The sequence below is a fragment of the Tursiops truncatus genome, chromosome X, assembly GCF_011762595.2.
Source record: "Tursiops truncatus isolate mTurTru1 chromosome X, mTurTru1.mat.Y, whole genome shotgun sequence".
NCBI classification, from domain to species: domain Eukaryota; kingdom Metazoa; phylum Chordata; class Mammalia; order Artiodactyla; family Delphinidae; genus Tursiops; species Tursiops truncatus.
In genome coordinates, this window is record NC_047055.1 from 110,489,300 (window position 1) to 110,514,012 (window position 24,713).

Sequence of the window (24,713 nt, forward strand, 5' to 3'; positions counted from 1 at the left end):
GGGCAAACTTGTAATTTTACATAGTGCTAATTTTTGCAGCAGTAGCTATCACTATGCAGCCTGCAACATTTCATTTTTTCCAGGACTCTCAGCTGAGAATAGTACTCAGTCCTCTACAAGCCTCGGTCAATGCTGTTGACTGGACGAATTTAAGGGATGAACAATGGAAGCTTATAGCAACTGCTCTGCAATAAATGTCCCTTAAGAGGGACTGCTCCAACGAGCTTCCTATTTGCAAAGGGTAATAGAGAATTCAGAAAATGATTGAATCATTGCAAGTTCCAATTCTCAGTTACATAATCACAATCTTTTGGGCAAGAGCCAAAGAAAAAGTAATTTTAGATGACTAAGCCTGACAATGATAATGTTTCATAATACGAAATTCACATCTTCCGTTTTATCAATGGACGTTATTTAAATTAGCATGTGATAAAAATAAATAAATAAACTTGTATGCCTTTTAAAATGTGACTTGCTGGCCAGAAAAAAGAAGACTCCTGCAGAGAAAATCTAGCCTTCCAAAAATAAAATGCAGAAGATGACAATTTTTCCACCTACTCAGTTTCTCTTTTGTTCTTACTACCCGATGGGTTCAACATAAGCACAGGATTTGCTGTCAACAACAAAACCACCGTACTGCTGTCTGGAGCAACCATGAGCTCGTGCTGTCATCAAGTAGAGGCTACTCTATGCCTGAAGTGGAAATTCATAAAAATCTCAGAGTTACAAGCAGCTTTAAGGTCACTTAGTTCAATTCCTTAGCAAAGGTCTACAAAAACCCATTCAAATGGTCCTAAGACTTCTCCCCTTAGGCATGTCCAATGACCAGGAGCTCAACCCCTTCTGAGGTGGATCACTGACTCTTCGACTAGTTCCGAACAAAACAGTGCTCCTAATGTTGATCTGGAATCTCTCTTCTACCTATTGGTCTAGTGTAGTGGTCTAAGGTATTCTAAACACCCCTCTGGCCTCCCCAAATTTAGTAAATGATTCTGCTACCTTAACTTTCCTTAAAAAATGTGAAAACAGTTACGAGGTTACCCCTCAAGTGTTCTCTTCTCAAGTTCTTTCAACTCTTTTCTCTTCAGTCATGAATTCTTGACCAGCAGTTCCCAAAACACAGGAAAAAGGGGAGTTTAGGGACTTCTGGCAGGACTTCTTGGGAATTTCTATGCTGCTAAGTACTGCCATTCTCCAAAACAAAGGGAAGGGGAGGACAACTCACCTCTATTACTACTTCATGGAACACACACTTTGGGATATTTTGTCTTATGCCGTTTACAATCTTGATTCTTTCCTCTGGAAATAATTCAGCTTGTTTATGTCACCACAATTAGACCCAACACTCACCGGAGGGCTAAGCTGACCAGTGTGAGCAGAAAGAATAGCCACTCCTTGGTTCTGGAGGAAATCCATCTAGAACAGATGCATGTATGGGAACCCATCTCACTGGACTGTGATCTCCATCTCTCCAGCACCTCCACATTTCCAATGTTGAGTGCCCAAACGATGCTTAATAATTATTCATTGAATGGGCATGTTAATAGAGGATGAATGGCTTCAATGCAAACACAGAACACTTAGGAAAAAAATAAAAATCTCGGGAAGAGGGGAAGATGGCCGAAGAGTAAGACACGGAGATCACCTTCCTCCCCACAGATACACCAGAAATACATCTACACGTGGAACAACTCCTACAGAACACCTACTGAATGCTGGCAGAAGACCTCAGACCTCCCAAAAGGCAAGAAAGTCCCACGTACCTGGGTAGGGCAAAAGAAAAAAGACAAAACAGAGACAAAAGGATAGCGACAGGACCTGCACCAGCGGGAGAGAGCTGTGAAGGAGGAAAGGTTTCCACACACTAGTCTTCGCGGGCGGAGACTGCGGGGGGCAGAGGGGGTAAGATTCGGAGCCACGGAGGAGAGCACAGCAACAGGGGTGCGGAGGGCAAAGCGGAGAGATTCCCGCACAGAGGATCAGTGCCGACCGACACTCACCAGCCCGAGAGGCTTGTCTGCTCCCCCACCGGGGCAGGTGGGGCTGGGAGCTGAGGCTCGGGCTTCGGTCGGAGCACAGGGAGAGGACTGGGGTTGGCGGCGTGAACACAGCCTGCAAGGGGTTAGTGCGCCACGGCTAGCCGGGAGGGAGTCCGCGGAAAAGTCTGGACCTGCCAAAGAGGCAAGAGACTTTTTCTTCTCTCTTTGTTTCCTGGTGCGCGAGGAGAGGGGATTAAGAGCGCTGCTTAAAGGAGCTCCAGAGATGGGCGCGAGCCGCGGCTAAAAGCGCAGGCCCCAGAGACAGGCATGAGACACTAAGGCTGCTGCTGCCGCCACCAAGAAGCCTGTGTGCGAGCACAGGTCACTATCCACACCCCCCTTCTGGGGAGCCTGTGCAGCCCGCCACTGCCAGGGTCCCGGGATCCAGGGACAACTTCCCCAGGAGAACGCACGGCGCGCCTCAGGCTGGTGCAACGTCATGCCGGCCTCTGCCACCGCAGGCCCGCCCCACACTCCGTGCCCCTCCCTCCCCCCTGCCTGAGTGAGCCAGAGCCCCGGAATCACCGGCTCCTTTAACCCCATCCTGTCTGCCTGTCTGAGCGAAGAACAGACGCCCTCCTGCGACCTACACACAGAGGCGGGGCCAAATCCAAAGCTGAGCCCCTGGGAGCTGTTAGAACAAAGAAGAGAAAGGGAAATCTCTCCCAGCAGCCTCAGAAGCAGCGGATTAAAGCTCCACAATCAACTTGATGTACCTTGCATCTGTGGAATACGTGAATAGACAACGAATCATCCCAAATTAAGGAGGTGGACTTGGAGAGCAAGACTTATGATTTTTTTCCCCTTTTCCTCTTTTTGTGAGTGTGTATGTATACGCTTCTGTGTGAGATTTTGTCTGTATAGCTTTGCTTCCACCATTTGTCCAAGGGTTCTATCCGTCCTTTTTATAAAAAATTTTTTTTCTTAATAATTACTTTATATTTTAATAACTTTAGTTTATTTTACTTTATCTTCATTCTTCCCTTCCTTCCTTCCCTCCTTTAGACAACGAATCATCCCAAATTGAGGAGGTGGACTTTGAGAGCAAGATTTATGATTTTTTTTGTTTCTTTTAATTTTTTTAATAATTATTTTTTAACTTTAATAACTTTACTGTATTTTATCTTACTTTATTTTACTTTATCTTCTTTCTTTTTTTCCACTTTCACCAAGGGACAGATCATCCAAAATGAAAATAAATAAGGAAACACAAGCTTTAAAAGATACATTAAACAAGATGGACTTAATTGATATTTACAGGACATTCCATCGAAAAAGAACAGAATACACATTCTTCTTAAGTGCTCATGGAACATTATCCAGGATAGATCATATCTTGCATCACAAATCAAGCCTTGGTAAATTTAAGAAAACTGAAATCATATCAAGTATCTTTTCCGACCACAATGCTGTAGACTAGGTATCAATTACAGGAAAAAATCTGTTTAAAATACAAACATATGGAGGCTAAACAATACACTACTTAATAACCAAGAAATCACTGAAGAAATCAAAGAGGGAATCAAAAAATACCTAGGAACAAATGACAATGAAAACACAACAACCCAAAACCTATGGGATGCAGCAAAAGCAGTCCTAAGAGGGAAGTTTATAGCAATACAATCCTACCTTAAGAAACAGGAAACATCTCGAATAAAGAGCCTAACCTTACACCTAAAGCAATTAGAGAAAGAAGAACAAATATACCCCAAAGTTAGCAGAAGGAAAGAAATCATAAAAATCAGATCAGAAATAAATGAAAAAGAAATGAAGGAAATGATGGCAAAGATCAATAAAACTAAAAGATGGTTCTTTGAGAAGATAAACAAAATTGATAAACCATTAGCCAGACGCATCAAGAAAAAAAGGGAGAAGACTCAAATCAACAGAATTAGAAATGAAAAAGGAGAAGTAACAACTGACACTGCAGAAATACAAAAGATCATGAGAGATTACTACAAGCAACTCTATGCCAATAAAATGGACAACCTGGAAGAAATGGACAAATTCTTAGAAATGCACAACCTACCAAGACTGAGTCAGGAAGAAATAGAAAATATGAACAGACCAATCACAAGCACTGAAACTGAAACTGTGATTAAAATCTTCCAACAAACGGAAGCCCAGGACCAGATGGCTTCACAGGCGAATTCTATCAAACATTTAGAGAAGAGCTAACACCTGTCCTTCTCAAACTCTTCCAAAATATAGCAGAGGGAGGAACACTCCCAAACTCATTCTACGAGGCCACCATCACTCTGATACCAAAACCAGACAAGGATGTCACAAAGAAAGAAAACCACAGGCCAATATCACTGATGAACATAGATGCAAAAATCCTCAACAAAATACTAGCAAACAGAATCCAACAGCACATTAAAAGGATCATGCACCATAATCAAGTGGGGTTTTATTCCAGGAATGCAAGGATTCTTCAATATATGCAAATCAATCAACGTGATACACCATATTAACAAACTGAAGGAGAAAAACCATATGATCAGCTCAATAGATGCAGAGAAAGCTTTCGACAAAATTCAACACCCATTTATGATAAAAAGCCTCCAGAAAGTAGGCATAGAGGGAACTTTCCTCAACATAATAAAGGCCATATATGAGAAACCCACAGCCAACATTATCCTCAATGGTGAAAAACTGAAAGCATTTCCACTAAGATCATGAACAAGACAAGGTTGCCCACTCTCACCACTCTTATTCAACATAGTTTTGGAAGTTTTAGCCACAGTAATCAGAGAAGAAAAGGAAATAAAAGGAATCCAAATCGGAAAAGAAGAAATAAAGCTGTCACTGTTTGCAGATGACATGATACTATACATAGAGAATCCTAAAGATGCTACCAGAAAAGTACAAGAGCTAGTCAATGAATTTGGAAAAGTATGAGGATACAAAATTGATGCACAGAAATCTCTGGCATTCCTATACACTAATGATGAAAAATCTGAAAGTGAAATCAAGAAAACACTCCCATTTACCATCGCAACAAAAAGAATAAAACATCTAGGAATAAACCTACCTAAGGAGACAAAAGACCTGTATGCAGAAAATTATAAGACACTGATGAAAGAAATTAAAGATGACACAAATAGATGGAGAGATATACCATGTTCTTGGAATGGAAGAATCAACATTGTGAAAATGACTGTACTATCCTAAGCAATCTACAGATTCAGTGCAATCCCTATCAAACTACCACTGGCATTTTTCACAGAACTAGAACAAAAAATTTCACAGTTTGTATGGAAACACAAAAGACCCTGAATAGCCAAAGCAATCTTGAGAACGAAAAACGGAGCTGGAGGAATCAGGCTCCCTGACTTCAGACTATACAACAAAGCTACAGTATTCAAGACAGTATGGTACTGGCACAAAAACAGAAAGATAGATCAATGGAACAGGAAAGAAAGCCCAGAGATAAACCCACGCACATATGGTCACCTTATCTTTGATAAAGAAGGCAGGAATGTACAGTGGAGAAAGGACAGCCTCTTCAATAAGTGGTGCTGGGAAAACTGGACAGGTACATGTAAAAGTATGAGATTAGATCACTCCCTAACACCATACACGAAAATAAGCTCAAAATGGATTAAAGACCTAAATGTAAGGCCAGAAACTATCAAACTCTTAGAGGAAAACATAGGCAGAACACTCTATGACATAAATCACAGCAAGATCCTTTTTGACCCACCTCCTAGAGAATTGGAAATAAAAACAAAAAGAAACTAATGGGACCTAATGAAACTTCGAAGCTTTTGCACAGCAAACGAAACCATAAACAAGACCAAAAGACAACCCTCAGAATGGGAGAAAATATTTGCAAATGAAGCAACTGACAAAGGATTAATCTCCAAAATTTACAAGCAGCTCATGCAGCTCGATATCAAAAAACCAACAACCCAATCCAAAAATGGGCAGAAGACCTAAATAGACATTTCTCCAAAGAAGATATACAGACTGCCAACAAACACATGAAAGGATGCTCAACATCATTAATCATTAGAGAAATGCAAATCAAAACTACAATGAGATATCACCTCACACCAGTCAGAATGGCCATCATCAAAAATTCTAGAAACAATAAATGCTGGACAGGGTGTGGAGAAAAGGGAACACTCTTGCACTGCTGGTGGGAATGTGAATTGGTACAGCCACTATGGAGAACAGTATGGAGGTTCCTTAAAAAACTACAAATAGAACTACCACACAACCCAGCAATCCCACTACTGGGCATATACCCTGAGAAAACCATAATGCAAAAAGAGTCATGTACCAAAATGTTCATTGCAGCTCTATTTACAATAGCCCGGAGATGGAAACAACTTAAGTGTCCATCATCAGATGAATGGATAAAGAAGATGTGGCACAAATATACAATGGAATATTACTCAGCCATAAAAAGAAACAAAACTGAGCTATTTGTAATGAGGTGGATGGACCTAGAGTCTGTCATACAGAGTGAAGTCAGACAGAAAGAGAAAGACAAATACAGTATACTAACACATATATATGGAATTTATGAAAAAAAATGTCATGAAGAACCTAGGGGTAAGACAGGAATAAAGACACAGACCTACTAGAGAATGGACTTGAGGATATGGGGAGGGGGAAGGTTAAGCTGTGACGGAGCGAGAGAGTGGCATGGACATATATACACTACCAAATGTAAAACAGATAGCTGGTGGGAAGCGGCCGCATAGCACGGGGGGAACAGCTCCGTACTTTGTGACCGCCTGGAGGGGTGGGATGGGGAGGGTGGGAGGGAGGGGGATGCAGGAGGGAGGAGATATGGGAACGTGTGTGTGTGTGTGTGTGTGGCTGATTCACTTTGTTGTGGGGCAGAAACTGACACACCATTGTGTGGCAGTTATACTCCAATAAAGATGTAAAAAAAATAAAATAAAATAAAAATAAAAATCTCTCTCCCACTCAGCATAAGGTTGAACACTAACATTTCATAAGTCTCTATCATTTTGACTTTTGTATCAGAAAATTATCTCGTGGACCCAGTAAACAAATACATTGACCAATAAATTCAAAACCCAACCAGACTATGTCCAAGTGTTCAGGTATATAACCACAGAAGATCAGTTAAATTGCTAATGATAAGCAGGATCAAAGACTTCTAGGACTTTTTTAGTTTGAAGCAAGCTTAGCAAATATTTAGCCTAAACCCTTAATTTTATGGAAATATATATAAATTTCTAATCTTAACAACAGAAAAAATGGATTCCAAATACCTGAACACTGATGAAAACTATGCAGCTGAGACCTGGGATGATATTAATGGATTTGGTCAATACACACGGATAATTTTCATTTATGCTAATGATAGCGCTTCCCTATAGCAGGCTTTGTCGATGCCTGCTGCTGTCCCTGGGCACTCACCATTTTGAAGCACACCAATCTGACAGCTTCCAACTGCCAGCACCTGAAACTAGTCGCCCGAGGGCTTTCTCTGGCCACCAGAGCCCTCCAGGCCTATACTGGGCAATGCCAGGGAGTTAATACACCTGCTGGCAGTCCTCAATTAATGATGGAAAGTGAGTTGGATGACAAATACCCCAGCTCCTTTGCTCCTGAGATGGAATCATGCTGAAGCATATTCTACAGTTCCCCAGCAAAACTGAGCCCCAGTTGTCCACAGTAATAACTGGCTTAAAAAAAAAAAAAGTGGAGGAGAAGGCAGAAGAGGAGAGTCAGAAGGAGATGTGACTCAAGCAATGATATTGAAACTGTAATTAAAAATCTTCCAACAAACAAAAGTTCAGGGCCAGAGGGCTTCACAGGTGAACTCTATCAAACATTTAGAGAAGAGCTAACACTCATCCTTCTCAAACTCTCCAAAAAATTGCAAAGGAAGGAACACTCCCAAACTCACTCTATGAGGCCACCATCACCCTGATACCAAAACCAGACAAAGATACTACAAAAAAAGAAAATTACAGACCAATATCACTGATGAATATAGATGCAAAAATCCTCAACAGAATACTAGCAAACAGAATCCAACAACACATTAAAAGGATCATACACCATGATCAAGTGGGATTTATCACAGGGATGAAAGCATTCTTCAATACACACAAATCAGTGTGATACACCATATTAACAAATTGAAAAATAAAAACCATGTGATCATCTCAATAGATGCAGAAAAAGCTTTTGACGAAATTCAACACCCATTTATGATAAAAAAAAAAAAACTCTCCAGAAAGTGGGCATAGAGTGAACCTACCTCAACATAATAAAGTCCATATATGTCAAACCCACAGCAAACATCATTCTCAATGGTGAAAAACTGAAAGCATTTCCTCTAAGATCAGTAACAAGACAAGGATGTCCACTCTCGCCACTATTATTCAACATAGTTTTGGAAGTCCTCGCCACGGCAATCAGAGAAGAAAAAGGAATAAAAGGAATACAAATTGGAAAAGAAGTAAAACTGTCACTGTTTGCAAATGACATGATACTATACATAGAGAATCCTAAAGATGCCACCAGAAAACTACTAGAGCTAATCAATGAATTTGGTAAAGTTGCAGGATACAAAATTAATGCACAGAAATCTCTTGCATTCCTATACATTAATGATGAAAAGCCTAAAAGAGAAATTAAGGAAACACTCCCATTTACCATCGCAACAAAAAGAATAAAATACCTAGGAATAAACCTACCTAGGGAGACAAAAAACCTGTATGCAGAAAACTATAAGACACTGATGAAAGAAATTAAAGATGATACCAACAGATGGAGAGATATACCATGTTCTTGGATTGGAAGAATCAATATTGTGAAAATGACTATACTACCCAAAGCAATCTACAGATTCAATGCAATCCCTATCAAACTACCATTGGCATTTTTCACAGAACTAGAACAAAGAATTTCACAATTTGTATGGGAACACAAAAGACCCCGAATAGCCAAAGCAATCTTGAAATCTGGAGAAAGAAAAACGGAGCTGGAGGAATCAGGCTCCCTGACTTCAGACTATACTACAGAGCTACAGTAATGAAGACAGCATGATACTGGCACAGAAACAGAAATATAGATCAATGAAACAGGATAGAAAGCCCAGAGATAAACCCACACACCTATGGTTACCTAATCTATGACAAAGGAGGCAAGGATATATAATGGAGAAAAGACAGTCTCTTCAATAAGTGGTGCTGGGAAGACTGGACAGCTACATGTAAAAGAATGAAATTAGAACACTCCCTAACACCATACACAAAAATAAACTCAAAATGGGTTAAAGACCTAAATGTAAGATTGGACACTATAAAACTCTTAGAGGAAAACATAGGAAGAACACTCTTTGACATAAATCACAAAGATCTTTTTTGATCCACCTCCTAGAGTAATGGAAATAAAAACAAAAATCAACAAATGGGACCTAATGAAACTTAAAAGCTTTTGCAAAGCAAAGGAAACCATAAACAAGACCAAAAGACAACCCTCAGAATGGGAGAAAATATTTGCAAATGAAGCAACTGACAAAGGATTAATCTCCAAAATTTACAAGCAGCTCATGCAGCTCAGTATCAAAAAACAAACGACCCAATCCAAAAATGGGCAGAAGACCTAAATAGACATTTCTCCAAAGAAGATATACAGATTGCCAACAAACACATGAAAGAATGCTCAACATCATTAATCATTAGAGAAATGCAAATCAAAACTACAATGAGATATCATCTCATACCGATCAGAATGGCCATCATCAAAAAATCTACAAACAATAAATGCTGGAGAGGGTGTGGAGAAAAGGGAACCCTCTTGCACTGCTGGTGGGAATGTAAATTGATACAGCCACTACGGAGAACAGTACGGAGGTTCCTTAAAAAACTAAAAATAGAATTACCATATGACCCAGCAATCCCACTACTGGGCATATACCCGAGAAAACCATAATTCAAAAAGACACATGTACCCCAATGTTCAGTGCAGCACTATTTACAATAGCCATGTCATGGAAGCAACCTAAATGCCCGTCGACAGATGAACAGATAAAGAAGATGTGGTACATATATACAATGGAATATTACTCAGCCATAAAAAGGAACGAAATTCGGTCATTTGTAGAGACATGGATGGATCTAGAGACTGTCATACAGAGTGAAGTTAGTCAGAAAAGAGAAAAACAAATATCGTATATTAACACATATATGTGGAACCTAGAAAAATGGTACAGATGAACCGGTTTGCAGGGCAGAAATAGAGACACAGATGTAGAGAAGAAACGTATGGACACCAAGGGGGGAAAGTGGCCAGGGGGCAGTGGTGGTGTGATGAACTGGGAGATAGGGATTGACATATATACACTAATATATATAAAATGGATAACTAATAAGAACCTGCTGTATAAAAAAATAAATAAAATAAAATTCAAAAAAAAAAAAAGGAGGAGATGTGACTATGGATGAATGGTCAAAGAAATGCAACATTGCTCGTTTGGAAGATGGAGGAATCACACTTGGACCAGCCAAACCAGACTCTTTGCTATTCGAAAAGCAATTTTCTTTCCTTTTCTCACGTTGTTTCCTCCCTCTGGAATTGTATTGGACCCATCAACTCAAATCCTAAGAATCCTTCAAGGTCCACATTTTTCTAGTATGAGTCAATGTATAAGTGAACAAATGCATAAAAAATGAAAGCTACCTGTGTATAGGTTGGCTTTCCTACCTCGTCATACACCCTGGCAACAAGAATCAGAAAACAAATACCTAACATGGCAAGAGTGGGGCCGACCCATGCCAGGTTCTATGCCTTCTTTTTGCTCAACAACCACTAGCTTTGTTCCTTTGACTTTATATTCTATGCTCTGCCAAAACATCATATTCTTTGTTACTTGTCAGTAAGTGGTTTCTTTATTAGTTTACTTACCGAGGATATTCTGTTCCCCAAAAGAAAGGTTTCTGGAGCTCTCCTGCTGGAAATCCTGGGAGAAAGACAAACAAAATTGTAAGGGACATAGGGATTGATTTAATGATGAGTACCTGGTTCTAGCTTTGGCACTGAAGTTCCAAAGGCCCATCTTAAAGGTACTCCTCATGGAGCTGCGATCCCTCTAAGAGATCCAACTATCTCTAAGATGATATTAATTCAACTGAGTTTGAAATCAGTGCATTCCATCAGTTTCAAGGAAACTATTTCGCACGGATACACTATTGGCAGTGTCCAGGTTGCCGTGAACTGGGTTCCTTCATAAACAGCGCATGCAAGAGGCTTCCAGCTGTCTTGTGGCTTCCCCTGATACAGAAAGGGCCAGCTTCATGGGCACACAACCAATGCAGTCACACGGGGCCCCCGTGCAGAAGGACCCTGCAATGAAATTAATGCTCTGCTGTCACTGTATGAAATGCTTAATAAATTTATGTTTGAATGTGATTTTGGAAGTGGAGACCAAGGGGACAAGAAAGCATGCATGTGAGCAAAGCAGCCATGCAAAATATTCCTGTCCACGGTTCCTTTTATGCTCCATTTGCATGCAGCATCCAAGATGCTCCCTGGGAGCGCAGAACTCCAGTAGACCCACAGAATGTGTGAATTCAGCAAGACTCAAAACGAGTACAAGGCAAGCATATTACATCTAGGACTGAGTGTGTGGGAGCTCTGACAGCCCTCTTCGGGCTCTTTCTGTTGGAAGCAGAATTTTCTTTGATCACCAAAGGGCAGCAGTGGCATTCTAAGAAACATGAATGGCCAAGGAAGTCTGTCATACTCTTTCTTACTCCTGTATCAGTCAACCACCTATACCGAAATGATGACGTAGAAGGAAAGGGAAAGACAGGACAACCCATAGTTTCTTTTCCTTTCAGTCCTTTCTTACTCATCAGTAAGCCAAAGGTAGAGAGTGTTGGTAGAATGTACATGTATATAAGAAATGAAGTAAAACCAACTGAGTTAGTTTTATGCAGTGTTTCCACTGTTCTGGCAAGAAGAAAATACATACTCATGTACAAGCTAGAAAATATAAACTACAATTTCGTCAATTCTACATCTAAGTTAAAAGTTCTTTTATCTGGGGAGTTCCCTGGTGGCACAGTGGGTAAGACTCCATGCTCCCAATGCAGGGGGCCTGGATTCGATCCCTGGTCAGGGAACTAGATCCCACATGCATGCTGCAACTAAGAGTTCGCATGCCTCAACTAAGGAGGCTGCATGCCACAACTAAGGAGCCCACATGCTGCAACTAAGGAGCTGGCGAGCCACAACTAAGGAGCCCTCGAGCCGCAACTAAGGAGCCCACCTACCACAACTAAGACCCAGAGCAACCAAATAAATAAATAAATAAATATTGTTTAAAGAAAAGTTCTTATATCTGTATTTGTTTTGGCATTGCACAATATAAAGATGAATGGTAAAATTACGCTGATGATTTAAATTTTTAATTTTTCTTACAACTTACAATGGTATTAAATAGCAAATTAAAAATACTGTGACAAGTCTAGAGAAAGAAAGGCTGTAGAAGACAGGACAAAGCTATATATTTTAGCCCCTTTACAGCACTTTTTCCTGCTTTCTGAAAAAGAGGTCCCCATATTTTCATTTTGTACTAAGCCCCACAAATTATGTAGCTGGCCCTGGGTGCAGATGAGTGGGAGAAATGCCTTGTTTTGCTGTGCCATTGCAAGTCACCACTAAATTTTGTTCCCTGGGGTTGATCCTAGGAGCTGCACTTACAAGCCATCACAACTGGGAATGCAAAGAATAGTAACAAAGAAAATGACAGAGAGAGAGAGATACCTTCTGCAACATCCTTGCCTGCTCCAGAGCCACTGCTCAAAGCTGCTGGAGACTAAAAGCTCTTTTATAAGAGTTCAAATGTTTTATCTTCCCTCTCTCCTTCTCAACAATCTGTCTACCTCTCCTCCAAGACAGGACACTACGAGAAGTGAGGGTAGGAAAGCACATTCTTAATTTAGAAGTGAAATATTAATTCTATGTAATTCATATACATATATTATTTATATTTTTTTAATAATATCATAGTTTGAGATTTCAGCGTGCAAAAACCTAATTGTAAAACAGAGCTGGATCCAGCTAGTAGTCCTCTCTCTTCCTGCTGCTTTCACATAAAGGAAAATGCATCTGACTCTGGAGGGGCAATGTCATATTAATCTTCATAATTTCCACATTTTCTTAAATATCTTTGGCATCTTTATATCAATATTCCATCATCTTTTTGGTGATTACTTTTAGTAAGTCATTCTGACTTGGATATATATATGCAAATATATATTACATATATATGCAAATCACAGTTTTTATATGAAAATTCTGTCTCACATAATATATCATCAAAAAGCAATGATATTTCCCAATAAGAACAATGATCATAGACCAATGTGACTTAATTATTAAATCATTATGGCTTTCCTGCTTGGTAATGTGCCCAGTTGGAAGCATTTATGTTCATTGCCAACCCCTTTACAGGAAAACATCTGACACCTGCACGAGCCTCCTTTCTGCCGCTGTTGCTGTTAGAGGCCCCAGACTCGCAGACCGCAGCCATCACACTCCCCTGATCAGCTGTATCTTCGCAGCTTGTCAGGGCCATGGAACCCAACACTGATCAACAGAAGAATCTGATGCCCTTAGGACCATTTTGCTGAAGTGAATGGATTAACTGTTTAAGCTGCATTTTTGGAGATGTCAATTGGCAAGAGTGATAGATCAAATCCCAACAGGGCCAACTCAATATCTTATCTCATAAAGCGAATGAGCTCTATTTAGCAAAGGTAGAAGTGAAAAATAATTAAATAAATGGAAAGGGAATTCTTTTTCTTTTCCTCTCCCTTTTTAATAGGCTTTTCTTATCTTTTCTTGCATATCCATTTTATCTCCTCTTCTTCCCATTTCAGCACTGCCTCACCACCTATTTCACACTTTTCAAGCTCCTTTTTCTATCAGTATATTTATGGGAGACATTCCTCACCATGTAAGTGTGTGTGTGTATATATGTACGCATACATATGAACATGAGAGATAGGAGAGAGGGAAGGAGAGGGAGGAAAGAGAAATTTAACTATCGGACTGGCAAAAATTCATAAATTTAATAATACTGACCAGGGTGTAGGAAGCATGTTGGTGGGAATATAAATTCTTGCAAGCATTTTGGAAAGCAATTTAGTCATCTCTCAATGCTTTAAATGCCATTTAAAAAAATGAGTAACTGCAGGCTGATAAGGAAAAGGCTCTAACAGATATTATTAAGCAAAAAAATATTAAGTGTAAATACAGCATTCTGTCACGTATGAGTCCTTTTATGTGTACTACATGTGTAAATGTATGCATAGGTATATAGAGTCAGGTCTGCTATAACGCTTGTATTGAAAAGGTAAATTTGTTCCAACATGATTGAAGTAGCAGGGAAAAGACTGGAACGTAACTCCAATTTCACATTTTCTTATGTACAATTTTGTCCATGAGAAATGCTAGATGAAAGCAGAAAACTGCACCCAAATGAACTGAGCTGCTTAAGAGTACACAAAATGCACACATCCCAACATGGACCAGCTACCTCTGTCCCCCATGTGTTAGAAGCCCTACCCATCCACATCTGGTGTTAAAACTTTTCAGATAAACCTCCTTCCACCACTACACAGTAACTCACAAGCTGCAGGCCCTCCAATGCCAACTTCCCCAAGCAAACGTCAGGTCTTTTTTTTAAGGGAAAGCACCATATTTACTGTAGAGTTTATGTATTTACCCATTTAACACGTGTAAAACCGTGCTATAGTTTTTATTAGGCTCCTAGCTTTTGTTTTCACGTGTCACTGATAGTTTTTGATTGCTGTGCCCCAGCCCCATCTGTCCCATAAGCCTTGTGGCTTTTATTGCACAGTTTTGCATAGTGCAGTGATGTTTAGGACCACATGTCGCATTACAGCAGAACTGACTACGTATATACACATCTATGTGTATATGTACACATATATATTCCCACCAGCGGTTCTCAAATTTTGTCATGCATCAGAATCACCTGGAGGACTTACTGAAACACAGATTGCTGGGCCTCACCCTCAGAGCTTCTGAGTCAGTAGGTCCAGAGAGGTGGCTAGGAATTTGCATCACTAACAAGTTCCCCTGTGATGTGATGCTGATGGTTTGGGAACCACACTTCAAGAACCACGGCCCAGTCACTGGCTGTCATGCACTGTGGTGCTATGGCTAAATATGTTTATTGCTGCATTGCTGTAACTGAGGAAAGTGTGCAACAACCTAGATGTTCAACAGGAGGGGAATGAGTTAATGATGGTATAACCATATTATGGACTGCTGTGCGGCAAATGAAAAGAAAGAGGCAGGTCTCCATATTCTAGCGTGGGAAACTCTCGAACAAATGCTGTTAGAATAAAGCAAGGCATAGATATAGATATATAAATGCCATTTATATATTTAAGATAACTATCCTATCAGTTTGAGTATATGTATGAAAATTCACAGAAAAGGTCTGTAAAATACATACCAAAGTGGTCATAGTGGTTACTTACCTCTTGGAGCTAAATGGGATTTGGGGTGGTGGGTGGTTAAAGGGGCTTTGGACATAAATGTAATGTTTTAAATATTGATTAATCAAAGGTAATCAACTTGTATAATTAAAATGAACTCTTTTAGGGACTTCCCTAGTGGTCCAGTGGTTAAGAATCCGCCTTCCAATGCAGGGGACGCGGGTCTGATCCCTGGTCGGGAAACTAACATCCCACATGCCGCAGGACAACTAAGCCCGCGCGCCACAACTACCGAGCCCGTGCGCTCTGGAGGCCGTGAGCCGCAAGTAGAGAGAAGCCCGTGCGCCGCAACAAAGAAAGATCCCGCATGCCGCAACGAAGACCCAACACAGTCAAAAATAAATAAATAAATATTTAAGAAAATAAAATGAACTCTTTTAGAGATAACAGGTGTGTGTATTACAGAAATTTCTTCTAAAGGTTATTCCAAACAGTTTATAGTTAACTAAGCTTACATAGTAGTTTTTTGCTCATACATTTGTCAATACCAGCAAATTCCTATTTCAAGCAAAAATACAGACTGTGGTTAAATAATTCCAAACACTAACATTCTGACAAAAGAAAATATTGGTATCTATATGTTGTAACAACCTCACTCTTTGGTAGCAAAAAATTCTCTTTCTCAAATCTGTGTGTAGGAAAATCACAAGGCCTGCTTTAGGCTTTCTACTTGGGTCAGCCTTTTGTTTCTACTGGCATTTCTCATAACTCTATCAATGAATACTGACTAACCTAGTTGGAATCTTAGCAAAATGGTGACCATAGAGTGCTTTTGTTTAGGACACAACTGCCAAACAGCTGATCACATTCAGTGGGTCAGGTTCAACTAGTCGGTCTTTAAAGTCATAAAGTTATATCCTAACTGCAGCTGTATCTTTCCAGGAAAAGTTAAATGCCTCAGTGTGTCTGGGTTTCAGTGTCCATTTTACTAGTGTAAAATCACATTAATTAGGTTTTTTAGTAGAGGCGAATATAGAGGAAAAAAACAGAATTAGCCCATTGTCCCACAGCTCAGACCTAAGAAAACAAACATATAGCCTCAGGTATAGAGAGTTCAAACTGTATGGAGAGATGGGGAAAAAATTAATAATTTCCCTTTTTTCCCACCCCTCTCCCCCCAGCCCAGAACTTCCCACTACTATGTACAAAACTAGCTTCAGATATTTACTCAAATGTCACCTCCTTCTCATTAAGGCCTTCCCTAGTGCTTTTTAAAGGAGGAAAGTATTATTCTACCCCCCTTTCTTGCTTTATAGCTCATCATAGTACCACCATCTATGATACTCTAAATTTTACTTATCCTTTATAAAGTATTGTCTGTCTTTCCCCAACTGGAATGCAAGCTCCATAACAAAAGGACTTTTATTTTTACCATTCTCTCACTGCAATATCTCCAAAACAATGCCTGGCACGTGGTAATCACTCAATAAATATTTGTTGAGTGAATGGAATCTGCACTTTGTGAAACTCTAAACGGTGACTGGGGTTAAACATTACCTATAACTATGAGTGCGTGTTAGCCAAAGTCTAAAACATTACACGACACTATTAGTACTACCAATGTGCTACTCCTTGAAGTTGCCATATTCAATACCAGAAGGGGGCTATGTTCCATTATTCAAGTTCTGGTTTTCCTTTACCTTCTAGATTAGGTACTCTGTTGGTTCCATTCCCTTACAATCATGGCCGAGCTAGTGCGGTTTTGAAGTTTGCACATTTTTTTCAATAAACTCTTAATCAGAATGCAAATATTAACAAGATGAAAAGCTCTGTCTAGCTCCATGCAAATTCCATCACCCTATGTCCTCTTAGCCCTCCGTAACACCAAGGAATAAAAGTAGGATATTTTCCCTTTTATGGTTTTATGGCATATGCTACAAAGAGAAAATCACACAAAATACTGATTTAGATCAGAGTCCTTTGGTCCTAACAATACTGAATGAAGATAATCTCTTTTCCCTACACTCTTTGTATGCTTTCACATAACTGCCACATTAATTTTAAGTTCCATATCCATAAGTGTGTGGTTCAAGAAAGTTATCATGTGGCAAGTATTCTGAAAGCATTTTCTTCCAACGTTTTGTTACTTGTAAGTTTTGGGTTTTGTTTTTTATATATTGACACTTACAAATGGTGATTTGTAAGTGTCAACTGTAGTTGACAACTTTAAGACAACTGTAGTCAGACTGGAAACATGTTGTTTCCGTGTTTGGTCAGATTTAACAAGATGGGAGACCTCCAACTTTCAATACCAGTCTTCAAAACCCAGAGCACCTGCTTCTTCCCTTTCTCTCCATCAAACTTTTGAAAATTTACTAATATCCTCCATATCCAAGGGTGGAATTCAATCCTCAGTTGGTTGAACCTTCGGATGAAACCTTTAGATACGGAGGGCCAACTGTATGGTGCAAGGCAACTCAAATTCCATCTAAATTTGGGAGCAGTTCACTCAAATTCAGTCTCTCTTTTGACTCCTTTGAAGGAAGTAGCATTATTTGAATTTGTTCAGTTAGGATCTCTCCAGCGGCCTCAGGGGCAGAAGTGGCACAGCCAGGGGCCAATGACAAAGTAAATTCAGTCCAAAAGAAGTTGACAGCGGGGAGGTTCTAAAGGAGAATCCAATGGGCTTGAGAATGTGTAGGCCAATGTGCACACTCAACTGTTTAATTAAATCTGTTTCCATATTTGCTGTAGGTGCTTTCCCCAGAGAGGTACTTCGGTTTTCCATTGAGTGTGTATCACTATGGGTGTTTGTCATACTTTTATTGAGGGGCTGACTGTATCAATACATTGTATTATATTATTAGTCTTGTCAAATAACAGAATGTTTGGTCTTTTGCATGGATTTATTGGTGTATTAATGTGACTTTATTCTAGTACATGTCATGACAGTTATTTTCAAAAGCATTAAGTATATGCTTATATTACTGAACTAATCCATGTATCAATCTACATTCCAAGGCTTACTGCTGATGTACCATCTTAGCAACATTATTATACTTCCTGGTGAGATTCACCTGTAGTTAATTCTGCTGACTTGTTTATTTTATTTGTCCTGCCCAATAGCTCCAAGTTCTATAGTTCACTAAGTGAACATAGTTTATGACTCTAATTTTAGAGATGTTAATATATTTAAATACCATCATAAAAACTACTGGGAGGGCTTCCCTGTTGGCGCAGTGGTTAAGAATCCACCTGCCAATGCAGGGGACACGGGTTTGAGCCCTGGCCCGGGGAAGGTCCCATATGCCGCGGAGCAACTAAGCCCCTGCACCACAACTACTGAGCCTGAGCTCTAGAGCCCGCAAGCCACAGCTACTGAGCCCACGTGCCACAACTACTGAAGCCTGCTCACCCAGAGCCTGTGCTCTGCAACAAGAGAAGCCACTGCAATGAGAAGCCCGTGCACCACAACGAAGAGTAGCCCCCGCTCGCCGCAACTAGAGAAAGGCCGTGCACAGCAACGAAGACCCAACACAGCCAAAAATAAAATAAATAAATAAAATAAAATAAAATAAAAAATAAAAATAAAAAAAAAAACTACTGGGAGAAGTTTGGTTTGGTTATGATGATGCAACTTCCATAAATAACCAGTGACCACTAACATTTACTGAGCACCTATGATGTTCCAAGCCACTCAGGTAAGTTTTGAACATACAAATGTCCTCAAAGAACCTACAATCCAGTGAGGGGGAAAGGACATAACTAGAAAAAAAATTCCATTTTGCAAAATCTAAACAGGAAGGTGAACTGATACCAAAGCTCTCTAAAAGTGTATTTTTAATTGAAATGTCTTTTAAAGTCAGTAAAGAAATACTGGATACACGGGAGTAGACGCATAGGCGTGTTTTGGAAAAGGGGTTATCTGTACACGTGTGTATGCTAATGGGTAAAAAATTTGTAAGATCAGTAGGGACCAGAGCTTTCAACAGGCCCCCAGTTATTTCGGTGCATCTCCTAGTTGAGACCCACTGGCTTCAATCAGAATAAGGATTCTCAACCCCAACTGTACATTAGAATCCCTCGGGGAGGTTTTTAAAAATATACCCATGTCCAAGCCCCTGCCCCAGACCTATCAAGCCACAGTGTCTGGGATGGAGCCCTGAGCAGCAGTATGTTTTCAAAGTTCCCCAGATGATTCTAATATGCAAACAAGTTCAGAAACCTTGGTTTAGGAAAAATAACTGATGTATATAAATTAGCCCTCCTGTCTCATTCTCCTCTCTTCACTGCTCCTCAACACTGTGCTCATAACATATGACTAGATATTTTTATTATAATTTTGCAGACTATTCTTTCAAAACTGAAATTTTACACGGCTTATAAATTATGATTGTACAAAAGGACAAAAACAGTTTTAATTGCAACTGCTTTGGAAAATCCAGGATGAATGCTCACTCTAAGAGAGAATGAGTGTTACATCTTATTCAGGATTAGTTCTTATAATCAGATAAGCCAGATACCATTCTTCTAGAATCTAGGGGGCCATCAGTAGGGACATGGAAATTGCTGCAGTTACAAAGCACTTTTGGTTATGTTTTTTGCTGTAAAGGGATTTCATTGTCATCTCACTGCTAAGATTAATAGTGGCTTTTTTTTCAATTTGGCATCTTGCAGTAATTTGGTGAATGCCAACCCTCCCCTTTCCAGAAAATATCAAGTTCTAACAGCTGTGACTCATGTCAAGGGATCCAGCAAGATGCCCTAGCCATCTGCCGGCTTCCTGCAGGTAACCTCCTGCCACCAGATCTATCAGCCTAGAACTGACGAGCTGAAAGCAGCTTCTAAAATCTGCCCTCCGTCTTGAAATCTACTCTTCGGGCTCTTCTATTCTTTTCCTGCCAGAATTACCTCCAGGCTGCAACATAGAGAACCCCTTCTTCTTTACCAGCATAACCAACCATCCCTGTCTGCCCAGGCCTGAAGGGGCTCCTGGGATGTGGAGCTTTCAGTGCTAAAGTTGGGACAGTCCCAGGCAAACCAGGACAAGTTAGCCTCCTTACCTTTACCCAACCAAGTTTGACCTCTTTTGCATTTGAACTGCAATTTTATAGCTCAGCAGTTCTCGAATTTCAGCATCTAGTGGAGGTTTGATGGTTAAAATCTTCTTAAAACATAAATTGCTGGGCGCACCCCCAGAGTTTCTGATTTGGTAGGTCACGGATGGGACCAGGTAAAGCCCATTTATCACAGGTGATGCTGATCCAGGGGCCACACTTTGAGAACCACTATGCAGCTCAGTATCTCATACTCTACTCATGTACCAACAAGTCCTTTCACGCACACAATTGCTGTCCTAGGTATTCAAAACTGACACTAGAGGAAGTGATGTTCAGTCCAGGCCTGGGAAAACAGCAGATGCTCAACAAATGCCTGTGTGGGGTCACTGAGCCATATCTGGGGGTGAGATAATGGTCTCAAGAATGAAAATGTGACTAACATTTTCCCCTTATCAATTAGACCAAAAAAAGAAAAAGAAAAAGAAAAAAACTGAGTCTCTATTCATCTCCTCCAACAGTATCTTTACGATGCCTAACAGTATCTTTTACGATGGTAAAAGAAACCCATCTCATCTATTGTTAGTGAAAATATAAATTGGTACCACTTTTCTCAAGAGAAGTAGGATAATATATATTTTTAAATCCCTTAAATTGAGCATACCATTTGACTCAGCAATTCCTCCACATCTAGGAATCTACCCTAAAGAAGAGTCTCAGATTTGCACAAAGACTTAGCCGCAAAACTCATCACAGAGTTTTGGGGGTTTTTTTAACAATAGTGGAACAGCCTTAATGTCTTTCGGTAGGAAATTAAAGAAAGTAAGGTGCTTTTATATGGTGGAATACTCTGCATGGTAACTTAGAAGAATATGTGACAAATGAAAAAAATACTTGTTACAACTTTCAGTGGGAAAAAACAGTTTAACTGGACGAGTCCATAGTTAATTTCAATTTTTAAGTATGTAGATAAACATAAGTTTGAGAGAGATTCAACAAAATTATTAACTGTAGCTATTTTTAAATTATGATTAACTTTAAAAATATTTTTAGCTTATCTAAAATTTTCTAGATTTTCCACAGTAAATGTGAACTACTTTTGTATTAAGGGTCAAAGACAATTGATTTTTTTCAAGGGAGGACAAGTGAGACTGTGACCTTCAAGACCAATTAGTGAGACTGTTCCCTGACTCCCTGGCCATGGCTCCTTTCCAGCTTCCTGATGCTCTGCTCACTTGGGCTCACAGCCAGGTCGCTCCCAGTGTGTGTCCCACTCACCCCCCACCTCTTGAATCAAACTGACCCTGAAAGCCATTCTGTGCTTTCTGCTACCAGCCCTGCAGCGAACCTGCCCAGTCCTCTGCCTGGAAACAGCGTGCGTCCTGCCCCACGAGAGTGTTTTCACAAGTGCACAGCAGGTGGTAAATGCGTCCCTCCAGGCATCGGTCCTGGGACTCAACAGTTACAGGAATGCCATGAGACTGCAGGGCTTCCCACTGAAAGGCAGCTTGTCCCTCGGTGGCACTACCCAGAATGTCATTCTCAGCCGCCTCCTTGGTCGGGCCTTAGAGACATGGGGCTGTATTAGGGCATCCAGAGTCCTTGACTAGACCAGGACAAGAACATCTGAAAATAGTTGTAGCAGGTGTCCCACAACCTTGCCAAGTGCATCATGTGGCAATTCTGCAAACTATTTGAACTTTGCTCATGACTTAACTTCAACTCACTTAACAAATTTTTTTTAAATTTCAGAGTAAATTTTGTGAAGGACAACGTTTTGGGAGAGTAGCTCAAAATATTCTTGTTAAGGTAGCTTATGAAATCTCTCAAATAACGTCCCCACCCCATCGGAATCCAAGGATGGAAGGAGATCACGGGCATAGCCAAAGGGCTTGCAGAGAACAGCACTCTTAGAGACGGCAATAATCAACTGCTGCTTGATGCGACAGCCCTTTAAGACATGAAATCAGCATGACCTGGAGACCGCCTGACCTTCTGATCCTCATCCCCTGGCTGTCCCCACATCCCATAATATCTTGTTTCCATACCAAACAAACAATCCCCCACTACACGGGTGAGGGCAGAATATAATGATTACTCTAACATACAATTATACCATGCTTTCAACTTTTTCACAGTGTGTTCACATGTATCATTTCATGTAATTCTCACATTTCTTATCTGGCACTGAACAGTGTAGGCTGAAGACCTAGAGCACATAATCAGAGAAGCTGGGTTATACTCCCATCTCCGCAACTTACTAGTTGTGTGCTCTTTTGCACGTTACTTGGCCTCCCTGAGCTTCAGTTTCCTCTTCTGTAAAATGACCCATAGTATCAAGCTTATAGATAGACCTACTGAAGATTAGAGACAACATATGCTAAAGTATCCAGCACAATGCTTGGCACATTAATGGTTCTCAGTGAAGAATGGCTGCACAGCGCAATTATGCTCTCCATTTTATGGGAGTCCTTCAAAGCATCAGTGGAAAAGTTGGGAAACTACCTGTATTATCACTCCACAATTATTTGAGAACAATCTTTTGGGATTTAACTTACCCATTCCCTATTTCCCCTCACCGCTGCCACTGCCTAGGTTTAGACCCTCCCCATCCTTCTCTTGAACCACCTGCCAAACTCCTAGCTGGCATAGGGGGTCTCAATCTTTCCCGTCTCCAAGCCATGATCTTCCAAGCCATGATCTTTAAGACTAAGACCAAGGAACCAAAAATTAAGTTTCCTGCCTCTCAAAGAAAACTATACCAGTTCCCTATGGCCTGTTCCTCAGTATGGCTTACAAGGTCCTCATCTACTTCTGCTACATTTCACCTCGCGTCATGCCTTCTGCCCCATCCCCCGTCTACCACATGCAGTCTGTGCCCCAGCAACTGTGAGCATCTCACCACCCGTTCCTGCTCCATGCTCCGCGTGTGTTGCCTTTGCACCAGCCAGTACTTCTGCATGTCCCAACCTACCTACTTTGCCTACAGAATTTTTCTCCTTTCAAAGCCCACTCAAATGCCATTTTCACCGTGAAGCCAACCTTCACTCCCCTAGATAGTTAACACACTGCTCCGTGGCTCCCAGGATGCACTGCACAGCCTTCTGTTGCACACTCACCATGATGTCTTATAAATGACTGGTAACAAGTCTGTCTCTCCCTGCTTCTCAAAAGCAAGGAATCCTAACAGCTAAGATTTATTGACTACCTACTACAAACCAGTTTCTCTTCCAAGCATTTTGTATATATTATCACCTTGAATCTTCACGACAACCCTATAGGATAGTCACTACTATTATCTCCATTTTATAGATAATTAAACTGAGGCTTAAAGAAGTTAAGTAACGTGCCCAAGGTTGCAAGTTATCAGAGGCCAAGCCAGGGTTCAAAATCAAAGCCCACACTCTTAACCACTACACCATACCGTATTAAAAACCTAGCACTGAACTCAGTACCTGGAAAGTTGTAATGTCTGTATTACTTATCTCTTGCTATATAACAAAGGATCCCAAAACATAGTGGCTCAAAACAATAAACATTTACTATCTCACAGTTTCTCTGGGTCAAGAATTCGGAAGCAGCTTATTTGTGTGGTCTGTCTCAGGGTCTCTCAAGTGGTTGCTGTCAAGATGTCAGCGTGGGCTGCAATCACCTGAAGGCTTGGCTGGACTGGAGGATACGCCTCCAAGATGGCATGCGCACACAGTGCTGGTCATGGGCAGGAGGCCTCAGGTCCTTCACATGTGGCCCTCTCCACCAGCTCCCTGAGGGCCCTCACGACATGGTTGCTGGCTTCCCCCAGAGTGATCAATCCAAGACAGCAAGGCAGAAACCAGATGTCTTTTATGACCCAGCCTCAGAAGTCACACCCTGTCATTTCCACAGTATCCTATTACTTACAGAGGTCAGCCTTATCCAGTGTTGGAGAGACTACACAGGGGTGTGAACACACGGGAAGCGAGAATCACTGGGGGCTCTATAAATATTAAGTGAATAAGGCGAAAAAATTACTAAGAATTGCTCTGTCAGGATCTCTTCTAGATAATGAGAAGTCTGGATTAGGTGGCCACTTAAGTTTCCTTCCTTGTAGCTCCAAAACTATGGGAGATTATTTTCCAATTCTACTCAAATAGATTGTCAAG

At 40.6% G+C, this 24,713-nt stretch overlaps 1 protein-coding gene across 1 annotated transcript in view; it reads right to left on the minus strand.

Moving 5' to 3' along the window:
- The window catches only part of PHEX (phosphate regulating endopeptidase X-linked), a 203,805-nt gene that overhangs the window by 23,116 nt on the left and 155,976 nt on the right, over window positions 1-24,713 (minus strand). Inside the window, exon 17 of the mRNA XM_019927702.3 lies at window positions 10,944-10,998. Within this exon, the coding sequence (XP_019783261.1) occupies window positions 10,944-10,998 (55 nt within the window). The remainder of the gene's footprint in view (window positions 1-10,943; window positions 10,999-24,713) is intronic.